The following is a 15,984-nucleotide window of genomic DNA, read 5'->3' on the forward strand; positions in this document are numbered from 1 at the left end:
GTGGCCTAAAACTGTCACAGCATTCAGGGGTAAGAAAAGCTTCAACATATCCAGAATAGAGGAAGAATTGGAGTTTTTTTTCTCTTTTATGAAGCACCTGGTAAACAGGAAGCTTCCCTTCTGCTTCTGATATGCTGTGGAGATACAGGAGTTGAGAGGCCTGTTAAAGCATCTCTGGCAGTGAATGGCCTTGGTGGCCTTGGTGTTTAGTGAGTCATTCATTGCACATCACAAGTACTCCTACATGTACTGAACACGCCTTTTATTCGAGTGCACTGACACAATTCATGCGCTAACAATGGCCAAACACTCATTCTATTTTGTACTCTCACCGCATCACTGCAGCCGACAGTGACACCGATGTGAGCTGTGTGTGACACACACAGAGATGTGTTGTTCCTGACATTCACGCAGGTCACATCTGGAAGCAGTGGCGTCCCATTGCTGGGTTTTTAGGAATGCTGGGAGACTTGTTTGTCAAACAGAGTATTCATGTGGGACTGTACGGTGCTACCATCAAGCTGGGCATTCCTGCTGGTCACTTTGAATTCATCACAAAGTGTAAAAGGCCACTTGAAATCACATTCACAATTCAAAAAATGGAATGATTTGTTTTAATCATTTAAAATGTCAGTTAAAAAACACAGAATTTTTTTTTTTTTTACTGCTGTCAGTCAAACGCAGATGCTGACACACCCTTCTAACCATCATAGATAAAATACAGCATTCCATATAATTCCCAAAGGATTTTTTTCTCTTCCTTTTGATAATAAAATATGACAATGTTATGCTTAAAAACATATTTACATTACCGTTGGCCTCAAAAATGCGTGACTAAATGGTATTCCAGATGGAATTTAAAGCTGTCCTGATGATAATGTCTCCATTGTGGTTTGAACAAATACTGAAAAAACAGCAGAAAAAAGTACTTACCCTTGTCCCAGTAGCCAGATGTCCATCCATTGTTTGTGTTTCTGTATGCCAGTCATAATCGTTGTGGGCGGGGTCCTTAGCATGGGACGCTGCAATGGTGCCCTTGCACAGTAACATAAAGAAAACCAGGAAGATTCATGCTGGCTATACGAAACTGTTTCTACGTGCAAACATGCAGTATCATCAGCAAATTTGCTAAAAGTATTTGTTGAATATTGTTTCATGTGGTTACTGTTAACACCAAGCAGGCTTGCTATATTGCGCAATCCAAATCTTTGCCAAAATGTGCTGTTTTCAGCATGTAGGTTGCTACTGGCTAGCTAGCTCAGGGGTTGTTGTTGTTGTTGTTGTTTCATGTACCGTTGGGGACCCAGAAAACAACAGGAAGTGAATGGGTGTGGGATGTCAACTGACATGGTCACCTAATACCTGCAGTATTTTTCTGGTGAAATTGATAACTATAATCAAGTCAAGTGGGAATTACCTCTACGTTCTTATGCTTTGGCAGCAGACATCGGTGGCCTGGAGGCGTCACGGTTGTCCAATAAAACGCTGTGTCAGGAACACCTTAATAGAATTTTTCTAGTTTGGCACAGATGACCTCTGGGACTTAGATTTTGGTGGTCAAAGTTCACCTCACGTGTATATGATATTGTCACATTCTTATCCACAATACAAGGGAAAGGAAATTTCTTCAAGTAGAACACAAACATTAGTCGACCTGAAAGCTTTTTGCCGGTCAAAGGTCAAGATAGCTGGGTCACTGACTGCTTAGATGAATACCAGTTCTCAGGAATATCTTTAGGAAATTACCTCAAACTTATAATTTGCATGTTTAGATCTCAAATGCCACAGTCAGGCGATCGAACACACTTCTAATAGAGCAATGAAAATTACAAAAAAAAAAGAAAAAAAAGAAATAGACACTGGTGTAAAAATGTCTTACAAGAGAGGTAAGTATGCCAGAAGAGCTAGATCACCACCTGGTTTACTTCATGTGCTTGAGTGAATATAACGGAGCATGACAGTACATGGTGGACTAAAAGCTCACATAAAGCAATAAGCCTCTTGAATGGATGGAGTAGTATAATGTTTGGGTAACTATTCATTGTGTGTCTATAAATTCAGGCATGCTGATTCATCACCATTATAGGTTCAGATGAGATCCAGACTGAGTCCTCTTGGCATGCTCCTCTTTTGCAGCTGCTGAAACCTGATTATCAAAGCCTGGCAGGGAAGAACATCTGAAGGATTTTGCTCGCATCGTCTTTCCTCTCCTCCTTCATTCCCACCCTCTTTCCTTCATATTCTTAAACTACCATTTGACTTCTTTTGGATCTAAATGCACAAAGAATCTCTGTGCAGCTCGGGGGGGGGGGGGGCACTGCCAGGGCATCACGAGGACCAGCACATGGAGGTCTTCGTTCTTGACCCCAGGACCTGCTTTTCTTTTTAAGGATATTTTGGTACTTCATAGACGCATGACTTGCATATGATAGCAAGCCATCAGGCTTAAACATTGGAGTGAGAATTGCTTACATTAAAGAGACAGTTTGTAATGGGATGATTTCATACTTGCTAAGCTAATTAATTCCACGTTGCTCCTCAAGGGGCGCCACTGCGGTCCACGTTTTGATCGCACCACCACAGGTTTGCGCTTGTACTCATGGAGTCACTCGCCCAAGCTCTTCACCTGGTGGCAATGTGGAAACTGGAATAATGCACAAGCAGTCGTGTGGTCCTAATTAACCAAAGCTGGTGATCACAGGTGTTGGAATGAAAACCAACTGCCGAACTGTTTGTTCACCCTTAGCTCATGCTAAATAAGTTAGCATTTTCTTGTTTCTTACAATGGAGGTGGACACCCCATATTTCTGGTATTATAATGACTCCACTATTAATTTGGAGAGTAAAAAATGGAGGTTCGTTGATTCAGTCTGCTATAAGTTGTACCTTTAAGGCAGCAACTATAAACTTCCAAACATGTTCTGGCCGCAAGCATCAATGTTTACCAGAGTGAGGAGAACATGTCTTATGAGCACCACTGGCTATGTCAGTCACAGAGATGTTAATCTGATTGTCTCCGGATGGCCAGAAAGCACAAGCTCTTATTTGTGAAAGAAGGATGCAACACATTTACTTTGTCAGGATGCATTACGTGTCCCATTTGTGACGGTATCCTCATGTTAATAGTTGACACACGGGTTTGAACTGAGCTGATCTGGACATTTAAATATTTCTCGCCATTCCTCTCGGAAAAAAAACAACAACAAACGACTTTATAAACCTCTGCTAGCAAAGACAGAATGGTCTGTGATTCCTTAGCCATTATAAGTGAATCACTGTTGATCCTGATGGGTTATTTCTGGAAAGAATCACTGTATACAGTAGGCTGATGTCAGTCATTGCATCGTTGTATTTAGAGCTCTGCGGTTTTGCTCTCACAGCAAAGGAAACCAGAGTTTTCAAAATTCTTCATTTGTGCAGATGTGTGATCCAAATGTTGGAAAGGAAACCTCATGAGTGTGGATGTAGCCTCAGTTTGATTTCTCCTAAGCGTGTACATCAGTGATGATGTGACCGATGGAGAAGAGGAAACAAAGAAAAACCCTCTCTCTGTCACACAGCCCTCTGTTAGGCAGATGGTCTCCTCCCCATCCTCATCATCCTGTTGACCCACCAATCTATCGCCAGTCCTGCATCAAATTCCTCTTCTGTTTCCTGCCATTCTCCGTGCCTATGATGCATGTTAACAGTCATTTCTGCACCTTTTCTCATGTGTCCAGAGGTGCATCGGCAGACCCAGCGATGACCCCAAACCCATGGAAGACAAACATGGAAACGTATTCATATTCAGCGCTAACTTTTGTGCTATCTCCCTGCTCTTCTTCCAATGGTGGTTACAAAAAAACGTGTGAAACGGGATGGACATGGCCTGGTGTTTCCACACCTTAACAGAGGGGCAGCAAGAGACTCCAACTGAGGGAAATGTGTGGAAAAAGCGACACAGGAACAGTTATGAAGGCAGAGAGATACCTGGATAACATAATAAAACTGCTACATTTCCTTTCAAAATACTGCAGGGTTGATCAATGTGGAGATTATATCCCCACTCTTGGGTCTGCCAGCTGAAACGTGGGAAAAATGACTGTAGCCCTTTTTAATTTAATGGCCCAAGAAATGTCAAATCAGGTCAGGTCAATTTTATTTTTATTTGCCAAATCCCAACAAAAGTTTTCTCATGACACTTTACAAGTAGAGCAGGTCCAGTACTACACTCCTTAAATGAAGCAAAAATGCAAGCACATCCTGCAACAGCGGCGAAAACCTTCCTTTAACAGGCAGGAACGTCGCAGATCCAGGGTCCAGAGGGGCAGAGATAAAGAGGGAAAGAAAGGGGAAGGGAAAGATGTACTGTATTCATTCAAGCAGAGCATTTCAGGATACTGTTATATAAATAACTTAATTTTGCTCATAACCCTTCAAGCGATACACAACCCAAACATATTTTGCTTTTTAAGTACTCACAAAGAGTTGTTTTGAGCTTGCAAAGATGTTTTTTTTTTTTTTTTCTGTCTGGCATCACTTTATTGTGACTTCAGAATGCAGAAAGAGCCTGTCACATTCTGTACATCTCGCGAGAAGCTCATGATAAATGATGACTAACAACAGCAAAACTGCCCAAAACTTTCAGTTTCCAAAATCTCAAGAGTATTGCCATTGTAACCTAGTCTTCTTTATCAAGCCGCATGCTCAGCAATCCACAAGCAGTTGACTGGTCCTTGCTGCATTCTGGAGTAACAAAGAAGTAACACAGGGGGGGAAAAATTATTCAAGCCCCACACCTATTTGTGAGTACTTGAAAGGAAAAAAATACACTTTTTGGGGTGAAGTACTGCTTTAAACAAGATGACAGAAAGAACAACCAGAACAAAGTAACTTGCAGTTTCAAAGACAGTTTTCAGAGTGCGACAGCAGGCCGTTATCTCTGACCCACAGAGACAAGGCACAGAAGCAGTTAGGAAACAAAGAGGAATTAAAACAGGGGCCTCAACTCTTTCTTTATTGCGTCATGTTCTGGGAAACCCAAAGAATGTTTCCATGTAAACACGACTCTCACACAAATTTGTGCAGAAGAAACAATAAACTGAATACACTGTCTTGGTAAGCTTTGGAGACGTATCCTGTTTAGTTCTGATGCAGTATGAGCAGCTTCGTTTGCTGATCGAGGGGTCTGCATTGTTGGACTTTCTGAAACACTGCATGATGCCAAGTGTCCCCCCACCCCCCACCTTCAGCTCTCCTTCATTCTCCCCATCGCCTGATCCCATACAGATGTTCTTCTTTAACACTCCCCTCTGGAGGGAGCTCACTCCTATTGTTCAGAAAATCAGTCCCATGTTCCCAGCCAACCAAACCCAATGCACATACGCACTCGTCTTGGACATGTATGCTCAGATACATACCACAAGAATGAATATTAGTCAACCTAGCAACAGTTGGAACACAGTTTGGAAAACTGTATGCTAATCTCTCTCTCTCTCTCTCTCTCTCACACACACACACACACACACACACACACACACACACACATATACTTGTGTTGTTTTGGGGGAGCTTATATAGACTTACATTCATTTCCTTGAGGCTTACTCTAACCACTACATGCCTAAACTAAACCTAATGTTGCGATACTGAGCATTGGAAAAAAAATCACCTTACAAAGTCTGGGGACTACGCCAGGCACGTGTTCGAAGCCCCTAACTTTTTATCAATGACATGACTCAAAATGATGCTTACCCTCAACTGTCCTCTGTAGTGAAACGTACTGGAGACATAGAAATTCACCTTGTAACACAGATGAAACTTAATGAAATATTAAAACTGGGTGCAAGTGTTTAATTACTTCATTTTAGGGTATTTAGGCTTACCTTAATCTCTACCTCAAATGCCAACCACAAACCCAGAGATCTGTGTTTTACCAGTATTGTTTGTGTCTTTTTTCTTATCCAACAATCATCTATGTTGTCCCAAAGTGACTGGTCTCACTCACACACACACACACACACACATGCACACATACACACACACACACACACGCGCGCACACACACACACACACACACGCGTTGTCTCTGTCCACAACCTCCTCCTGTCGTCTAAATTTTTTCCCCTGGGTTCATCACGTCCTTCCTTATGTTTCTGTGAAACAAGCAATTCTACCTGTTCCTCTCTCTGATTGGGAGGCAGTGCAGACATTTTGAGAGGATTTATGCTCAAAGTAGAGAGGGCTGTGAAAGCTGGGCGCTTTCTTTTAAGCGTGTCCCTTATGGCTCACATTTATGCATCAAGACACTTGTGGAGAATGAAACCAAAGCTTGTACTACTTCAAATACATCACTGGTACTCAAATAGCGAGTGTTTGGTTTGTAATTTCACAAAAATCAGCAGGAAAAAACCTTTAGCCATCACATATGGGGGATTAGACAGCTTCAACCCCCAAGATTAATGATGTATATCCTGTTTAGACTTCCTGAGCAGAGTTTTTCTCTCCACAATGACAACTGACCAGGAAATGATTTCACATAGAGGACCATGAGATGGCACTATAAGACCACGCTCTTAAATCCATCTCCTGTCAGTTCCAATGGAGACCAGTTTTCTGACTCAACTCTGCTCTCTTGTGGCAATACGACAAACTAAAGAATACACTTGTTAACTCTCCCATAGCAAACATATGGAGCTGACTAATGACATGCTATGAATATTGATATGAGAACTCATGAAAACATGACAGCTTGAGCAATGCATTAAAGAAAATCTCTCTGTGGAATGTGGACATAGCCAGAAGAAAACTCAACAAAGGGTAAAAGACGACGGCAAATAAAAGAACAACGTTCACCCAATCAGATCAAACTGCCTCCAGAATTTATGATGCAGACCGTGTCATTCAATAACCCTCTCTAACATGTCTGGAGTGTTTTGGTTTATGGTGATGAATGGATGAGGTGGTGTTTGTGATGTGTTTTGAAGCAGGCAGGTATACACCTCGCTCCAACCGTTCTCTGAAGTGTTGCTCTAGGCTTGTCGGGAGAGACACTCAGGTCCTCCACATCAAATATTAATTTCACAGAAACTCCTAAGCTTTAAATAATTCTCAAAGAAGTGTGCCGAAAGCAAGCCCTTGCCATCCCAGGCACGTTTCTGTCTGGACAATGGATTCAAGTGAGCAAGAAAGGCGGGGTTGGGTGTGTGTGGGTTGGGGGGGGGGGGGGGCAGCGAGACAATAAGTGGGAATTGAATCTATTGTATGGACTCATAACAGATGGCTTGCTTGAAGAGGTATCAATACAGCGCCTCTTATTTAGTGAAAGCATAACGGGTGAGGGAGAACAAGAAACATGTTGGCAAGTGTATGAAAGTCAGTGTTAAACATCCACATCAATGCATTTCAACATCCATGTATGACCACTAGATATCATCTATCGATTAAATGGACTGAGCCGTAATATCAAAGTTGGCGAAAATCGACCCTCGTTTTGCCTAAGCAGGCGAGGCACAGCCCTGTCAGTCTGCGAGATAGCAACAATCACCTGATCTTATCTGACCGAGCTCTCATGCGGCCTTTTTGCCCCAACCACAATTACAGCATACCGGATGGATGATCTCGCACTCATTACCCCTCCGTATCTGAGACTCTGACTGAACGAATCTGTCCCCTCTGGTGGGTGTGTGGCAGGTGGTGTGTCAACTTGGCCCCAGTCCTTGGCCCTGGAGTGCTGATAAGAGCTCAGCATGGAAAATCAGACAGCAACACTCTGGCCTTTCCGAAGCGAGCAGAAGAAAATGAGCCATGAAGGAAATCGGAGGTGATTATCTTTATTATCAGCCAGGGGAGTAACCGTGGAAACGACGACCTGTGGGGGAGTGAAAGAGATGCACACGCTGTTCCAGCAGTCTGCTGATTGGCCCATACAAGCTCCACTGGTAATTAACATCTGCATATGCAAATAAGCGCTCCAGCTAGGGAAATTTGGCAGGCGTTTCTCACCTGCACCCTCCTCTTAAAGGAGTAGTTGAATTTGTGTCACTGTGTGTATGTACTTGCATGGGGGTACCCAGGGTGCACTGGCACACACAATGAAATGAAATTATGTGTGTCCTGTGACTTCATATTCATAAGCGAACATTTTTGCTGGGCGCGCTTGTGTATTCTAATGTCCTGTTAAATTTGCATACTTGAAAAATAATGACGCCTGCACTTTTTTGAAAGCACAGTTGGCATGGGTGGGCCAGGGTCACTGGGGCGTATGGACAACACCCACCTGCCTCTTTGTGTTTTGCACTGCGGTGCTAAAAGAGATGAGGCCACACAACAGGAGGTTGTCAGCAGGCCTGCTGCGAGAACCTCATTATCATATCAGGGAGCAGGGACGAGTCGCTGCAAGAGAAAGACAAAGATCGTCAGACTCGTGATCGTTGCAGCACTCAGAAAAAGAGAAGTTGTCAGCAAATGTCTGTGGGAAACTTTCTATGCACCTTTGCATTAGTGAGCAGTTCATTAGCAGCTGCAGAACTTCCTGCTCCACTGTGTATTTGTATATTTCTCATCTTGCTGATTATGCACCTGTTTCTTCGTGTGTGTTGTGCGTTACACTTCGTGTGACTTGTGTGTGTGAAGCTAAAACACCCTGCTGAAAGAGTCTCGGACCGGTGAATTATGCAGAGTGTCCTCAGACGAGGCCGGGATGTTTCTGTGCGGTAGAGTTCTAATGAGAGAGAAGCTAGCGGGCGGCAGGCGAGACGAGCTACACAGCACACTGAGAATGACAGCTTCAACAGTGGGAAGCCAGATTATAAATAGAGACTGTGCTGAGAGTTTATAACACTTGGATTATGTTTGCCATTTCCCTCAAACAGACTTCCAGCATCACCTCCATTCTATTCAGCCTCGGCGCATTTTTTTTATGTCTTCCCTGCGACAAAAGTAGTATTTCTATCCATCTCTCTTCACTGTTCACTTCGTCTCGCTCTGATGGTCACATGGTCTCGGGCAGAATCATTCATTTCCTCCTCCCAGGGGTCTTCTTTCTCTCTTCCTTCCATGTCAAGCTACTAATTTTCTTCATAACCTGCGATCAGATTAGTTTAATCACTTTGACCTTTTAAAAAAAAACGATGTTTACCTTACTTTTCAGTTTGACGAGACCATCGGCGTATTCTCTCTTGAGTTGAAGTGCTAAGGGGTGCAAAGCTGCGTGAGGTCATGCTGATTGAAAGCATACTGAGAGAACTCAGGCAGCGGTGTTGCTTTCAGATCCTCGCTTGATCTTGCTGTGGTCCGATTTTCCATTTCAGGATTTATTTATGGTGTTTTAGAAGCCCCCCTGGTCATATACATGACCGGTACCGGTGTTAAAAACTAGAAATACAGAAATATTATATTCCCAGCGGTATAGCAACACTACCCCTTCACCCAGTGTTCCTCAGTCATGACGACAGCGTGTACTGATCAGACTTGTCCTTGGCTCACGACTTCCTGAGGAAGGTCACGGTGACCCTGGCAAAATCATATCTCATTGTTAAGGAAGCACATCTATCCCATCATGTTAAGAAGGGCACCAATGTTTTTACCAGCTCTCTGAGTACATCACGTTACCTCCTCTAAGACCTGAATACACTCTATTGATTAGCAGTTGAAGGAGCATTCCCCCAAAGCCGTATCAAACCCTATGTAGGAGTACGGAGGAGCTATGAAGACATTTTCTTCCCCAGTCCCCTTTGGGAAAATCAAATTTTGCTTCCAAATTTGGTCAGTCTCAATGGAAGTGGGCTTGAATCAGGTTTAGCGGGACCAGTTCACCTATGAGGCCCAGTTAGGAGAACAAAACTCTGCAACACCATTGTGAAGGGTTGGTTCTACATCTTTTCTAATTAGGTTCTATGTCAAACAGAATTGGGAAAGCACAGGCACAGTCCTACAAATTTGACAGGGGTCGTATCTATTGTGTGAGCCCCTCAAGGTGCTTAGAATTCAGACTGGCTAACTTTGCCCTCAGCTGAACTGATATGCCTGGAAACAATCAATGTTAACTCTGAAACCAACAGTTGCCTGTTAACACAGTAAAATTAACTCAATTTAATGAATAGCCGTAAAGAAACATCAGAGGCAGGGCCAAATTTTTAAGGCTTTACTGGCGGGGTATCATAAGCTCTGACTGCGGCAGCTGGAGAGACATTCTACAAGTCTACAAAGTCTTAAATATCAGTTACAAATCCCCGATGCAGCGGTTGCCTCACTTCACCCGAAGATGACGGCAAATGGAGTCAGAGGAAACAAAGACACTTAACAAATCAGACTGAAGAGGTCCAATAGGGTGGCGGGTATTGTTTCATTGTGAAATGACTGCCCAACCATTGTTGGAACATTGGGTTGAAATCACCCCTAGCATCCTCTTTTGCCAGCTCACATTAATTATTTCAGAATTTGCCTTGTAATCCAGGCTGAGGATCCTACCCAGAACGAATGGAATGTCAGCTTTATACAACTACTTGTAAAGGCATTACAGGGCGTTAAGTCCCGCATGGATTTGAATTGGTCTCAGCAGTACAGGATTAGAAGCAACGGGGATTAGACCTTCCCTTGAGAAAATACAAGAGCAGGGGTGGCCCAGGGACTCAAGATATAGAACACATACTGCTAAGACTGCGGCAGGACCGAATCATATATACATCAATACTTGGCACCGCGGTAAACTTAGAATACTACACATGTTCATCCAGAAGAATCGGAGGAGGACCACTCTTGTGAACAGCAACGTCCACGCGGAGGTCATCATTAGGAGTTCACTTCATCAGGTTGAAAGTCTTAATCATCATGACTATGATTTCTTTCACCTCACTGAGCTTAAACAGACAAAGAAAAGCACATTTCAGGGTTTTCTTTTTAAACCAGCAAAGTTTATTCATATATAACAATGGTACAAAGTGAATCCTTGGCTTGCAAAATAGGTGTGCTTCATATTTACATTAGGTACACAATAATATATTATCATAACAAAAACCAAAGCAAATTAAAAAAAAACAAGAGAACAACCTTTTTTTTTTTTAAATACTTTAAGTTTCTTACAATTTTCACAACACTTTTATAAAATAACAAGAACAAACAGCCATTATCATCATCATCATCATCGTCATCATCATCGTCATCATCATCATCGTCATTGCCAGTAATTATTATTTTACAGAACTCCAGTGTCTACAAAGGGTTGTTTACAATGTGTTGAAAATGGAAGGATTTTCATTTTATTCTCGGTGGTGTTCCGACGTGATTGATCTGGTTTTCACCATTTCTGTCCGTTGTCATGAAAGCAAGCGAATCAATGCGAGAGTTAAGTGTTTTGTGTAAGGAATGACGCGTGTTCGTCAGAAACACAACTTCAGCTCTTCAGCGACACATTATGGCAAAAAAAAAAGTTCAAAAAAAGTGCACAAAGCATCTTCTATTAGCGGTTGTGTTGAGGTTGTGTTAATGAGGATCTATCCATATCTCAAACAGTCTGATGGGATTCTGCGCTGCAGAGAGAATAAACAAATCATCCTCCTTTCAATTAAAAAAGGTTCCAAGCAGTGAGTGTACAGCATGAAAAGAAGCTATTATTAAGCAACAACAACAACAAAAAAATCTCTTTTCCAAAAGAAAGGTGCATTCAGCTGTAATTTAAGACATGTACAAATGGGTTTTCAGGAGGGCTAATGATGGTGCCGACTGACTGATATGGAATAAAAGGCTAAACCAAAGCATCAATTCAAATGCATGCAAACACAAAAAAGAGGAAACATCCTGATGTATGTGATCTCGGAATGAAAAATCAAAGTCACCCTCAACCAGTGTGCGCGCCTCTGATTAAAAAACTGAACGGGGGGGGACGTGGGTGGTGGTGGTGGTGGGCTCATCTAAGAGTTGGAAGGACTCTATGAAACATACATTTCATCCCTTGGAAAAGGAAAAGGCATTTAGGTCCTGTTAAAATGATAAAAAGCATTACTCCATACAAGCAATGTGAGGTATGAGGAGGATACAATTCTATTCGCTGAAATTGGGAAGACACCTTAATCAAAAGGAGGAAGCTTTATGTTTTGTGTATGTACTGTAAAGTGAACCGTTGTGTACCTCGAGCTGTTTCAAAGGAGGTTAGAAAGCAAGAAGGTGCCATTTTCAAACGAGGGAATAAATTACAACTTTCCCGTTTCTGCCCCCACTGGCAAGACACAGTAATAGCATGTCAATCAACACCCCATCCTAGATTTCTCCTCGCCTGTTAGTTGGATTTTCTTTCCTCTCCATCTCCTGCTCACACTGTGCACACAACTGACTCAGATCAAAGAGCAGCTTCAAAGCCAGAGCAGGAGACTCCAGCTAAAAGGGTTCTCTCTCTTTCTACCTCTCCCTCGCTCCTCATTTCTCGACACTTCTCTTCAAACAGTGCTGAGCAAAGCAATGTCTGCCTGAGCCAGGCCGTACCCTCTTCACCTTTCCTTTTCCTTTATCTCGCAGAGACAGTTCTCAGCAGAGTGCCAGGACCAGGTATAATTGAAAAACCATTTGGCTCCGAAGCACTGAAAGAACTGCGGCTGAGTCGAGGACTAATAAGATCAGAAACACTAAGCAGGAGGGTATCTAAGGCCACAGAGATAAGAAGCACCTTTCACCCACTACTGGTGTTTGTCATACTCTCGACACACACACAAACTGCAGTATACTGTACAAACCTTTAATAATTTAATACCTATTTTCAAGTACTTGATGTAAACAACAAGCAAACATACAGAATATCTCAGGAGAAAATGAAAACACCTATCCAGAGGATGGAATCTACAGTTTGTTGTCACCCAGCTAAAAGATGGGCAGGTTAGGTCACCTTCAGCTTGTGACTGGTTTGATTCGTGAGATGCTTCTCATCGACAGAAACACGAAACATTTAATGATGGGGTTTTTTTTGTGTGTTTGTGTTACGATTACATCCTCATTCCCAGATGTCTTTTCAGCGAGTCATGCTTCGTACCTTTTCAGGAGTTCTGACACTCCAGTTATACGAGCTTCAACTGGCTCTACACTCAACGTTGAGAGCTTTGCTCCCTCTGTAAAGCATAAACCGATTTTTTTTTTTTTTTTTTTTTTGGGACAAATTAGTGAACAATGTGAAACAGCAGGATCTTTTGGCACTTGGTCAAAGTAGACCCACACAGCTAGCTAGGCTTCTTACTGTCTGTGCAAAGACATCGGTGGTGGGAAGGGGAATATCTCCTGACTGGCTGACTAGAGCTGGCATGACTCGTTGGCACTTGATAAAAAAAAAAACAACCATAAAAAAAACCCAAGATGGACCCTTAGAACACATCTGATGTGTGATAGCATGCAAAGTACATATAACTGATAAATTGCCCATAGAGATACAAACTGGTGAGCTTAGAGCAACCAGTTGTTGTGGTCTGTCGTACACAGCAGGTGAGCGGCAGTCAGAGCCACTCTAGATGATGCACACTCCCCTCTAACAGGAAAGTTTCTTTTAGCTCCAATCTTGTCTGGGAGGCTATCGGACGAGCTCGGGCCAGGACGGACAAAATGGACAAGATCACTTGACGAGCTACTGCAAAAATCTATGGAGCCAAGTTCAACCGAACCCCCTTCCGTTTGCAAAAAAATAAAATAAAATAAATAATACAAAATAAAAAAATGACATACAAACAAAAACAGTTCTACATTCACATACACTGTATCGGCCCCCCTGGTACATATACAGATGACCTAACTGCTGAAGAAAGCCTTGGACACCAGAGTGAATTCAAGGTCACCTCATAAATACACTACAGACGCCTTCATCAGTGAGGGTGCAAGCATGCTGGCTGACCACCACAAGTCAAGTTCCATTAGCTCTTGGAAGATGAGCACGAGTTTCCTGTACACTTCTGATTGCATTAAGAGGCTTCGTCCGTATCACGTGAAGCATCAGTCCGAGGAGGGAAGGAGTGAGAGAAGACATGGACCATGGCCTGTTTTACTCGCGCTGCAATCTTCATGTCTTTATAGGACGAGGATTTAAAGGATATTGGGTGGATATTTCAACTGCAACTGATAATTTTCTAATGTACAAGTACAAAAATAAAATCTGACTGCAAACAGCTGTCCAGCATGAGATCTCTTCCTCTTCTTTTCTCCCCTCTGTCTCTTTTTCCACACTCGCATGTGAGCTGAGAATGAACCTCCATTTGTTCTCACAGTCTTGCAGAAGTCTTCTTCAGTACAATGCATACACACACGCACACACCATAGACAATTTCCTGTCAAACTGAGAGAAATATCCTTTCAGAAGGAAAAAAAAAACAACCTAAGTACAAGCCATGTTGTTGCCTTCTCTCCTGACGCTCCATTATCAGCTCCAGTCGCGGGGCCTCCGTCTCAGCTTCTCGGCCCTTGGCTAGCGCGGTAATGAGTGGAAGTGGGAGAACTACAAACTAAAGCAGTTGAACGTCTGTCCGGCTGTGCATACAGAGGTCCCAGGTCTGGTTCGTGGTTGTAGCTCCCACGATGAGAGGTAAGTAACGCGGGACCTTTGAGTGGTCCTGTTGAGACTTTGGTCCTCTGTCTCGCTCTTTCAGAAGGGGGTAGGGGGTCATTCTCAGCTCTCCAGGGACATGGCAGAGATGAGCTGCTCCACCTTGTAGGCCAACCTCTGCTTCCTCGCCTGTTCATCCTGCTCCAGGGCCGCTGTGATCTGTTCAGAGCAAGAAGAAACAACTTGCTTCAAAAACCAATAACTAGAAAGCAGTCAGCCAGCACAGACCTCCACCACAGAGGCTACGTGGACACAGAATATGAACTCAAATTCACCAAAGTTCTCAAAAATGTTCTTTTGCACACCGCAGTCTCTAAAACGGTTAACAATTAACCCTCTAACGAAAAATACCTCAATGAATTTCATCAAAATATGCGTACATTTTCCAATATTGTCCATCACCATCACATCAAATATCCTGGAAGCCGCAAAGATGGTCTTTTGACTTTCTGATATCAACTCTCAGCGATTGGATCCAAACTTGATAATGACATGACACAGTGGCCTAGAATGGTCTCATGGTCCAGGGTGCAGGGTCTAAAATTTGATCCAGATTGCCCTGGAAGTTATTACCTATTCTTTACCCATATTCAGTCAGAACCTGCTAATTAGTCCTGCTAATAAGGCAACACTGGAGGTGAGAAATGTATGCATGACATCCCTATTGTTTGGAACACATTTACAGGGTTAGAACTGGTACTGGGTGTCTAACTAACATTTCTTCATACCAGACCTATTTTTTTTTTTAAAGGTGTCTGCATGGACATCATATGAAAGAAAAAGGAAAAAAAAAAAATTGCATCACTGCGGTTGTCTTTGACAACATGGAGAAATATTTGTGTATTAGCCGTTCCCTTTTTATCTTTTGAGCCCTAACTTGTAAATTTGACATTTGTCGGGTGAGGTTCAAAAGGCATGCAGACAGGCTCCCTTCTTCTTTCTCTCATCTCATGTGTGGCTGTCAGGATGGATCTATGTCAGGGTGACACCCCCATACATGGAAAAGGCCTCTAATAGGAGCATAAAATAATGGCACATTATATTACCAAGTAAGAGTAATAGAGTACGTGGCTCTCTAGTTCTCTCTCGCCTCAGCCGGTCGAGGCAGATGGCCGCCAACGTGAGCCCTGTGTGTGCTTGGACGTTTCTGAATACTAAATGGCAGTTTTTTTGTCACCGCTGTTTCCAGCTACACGCTCATGGGAGAAAGGTTGGGCCTCTTTAATTTACTGTACTGACAGTAACTTGAATACCTGCTTCATTTGCAAAGTGTAATCTTGTGAGATTGAGAGCTACATGAATCAAATTTGACTTAACTGTATGCAAATACTGCAAACCTCATTGCTTTCCCATTATGTGATTTGTAGTTAGGGTTTATATGTACTGTATATGTGCCATGCATGTGACACAATCAGTAAAATATGTAAATATTACGA

At 42.8% G+C, this 15,984-nt stretch overlaps 1 protein-coding gene across 2 annotated transcripts in view; it reads right to left on the reverse strand.

Annotated features, from left to right (window-relative positions):
- Nucleotides 1–10,788: 10,788 nt before the first annotated feature.
- The window catches only part of plxna2 (plexin A2), a 195,209-nt gene continuing 190,013 nt past the window's right edge, over nt 10,789–15,984 (reverse strand). For both annotated transcript variants that reach the window (XM_086213282.1, XM_086213283.1), the window contains exon 32: nt 10,789–14,707. In XM_086213282.1, the coding sequence (XP_086069408.1) occupies nt 14,612–14,707 (96 nt within the window). In that variant the 3' untranslated portion in view covers nt 10,789–14,611. The remainder of the gene's footprint in view (nt 14,708–15,984) is intronic.

Source organism: Aulostomus chinensis, chromosome 9 (genome assembly GCF_037954235.1).
Source record: "Aulostomus chinensis isolate RoL2024-O1b breed Wild chromosome 9, RoL_Achi_v1.0, whole genome shotgun sequence".
NCBI classification, from domain to species: domain Eukaryota; kingdom Metazoa; phylum Chordata; class Actinopteri; order Syngnathiformes; family Aulostomidae; genus Aulostomus; species Aulostomus chinensis.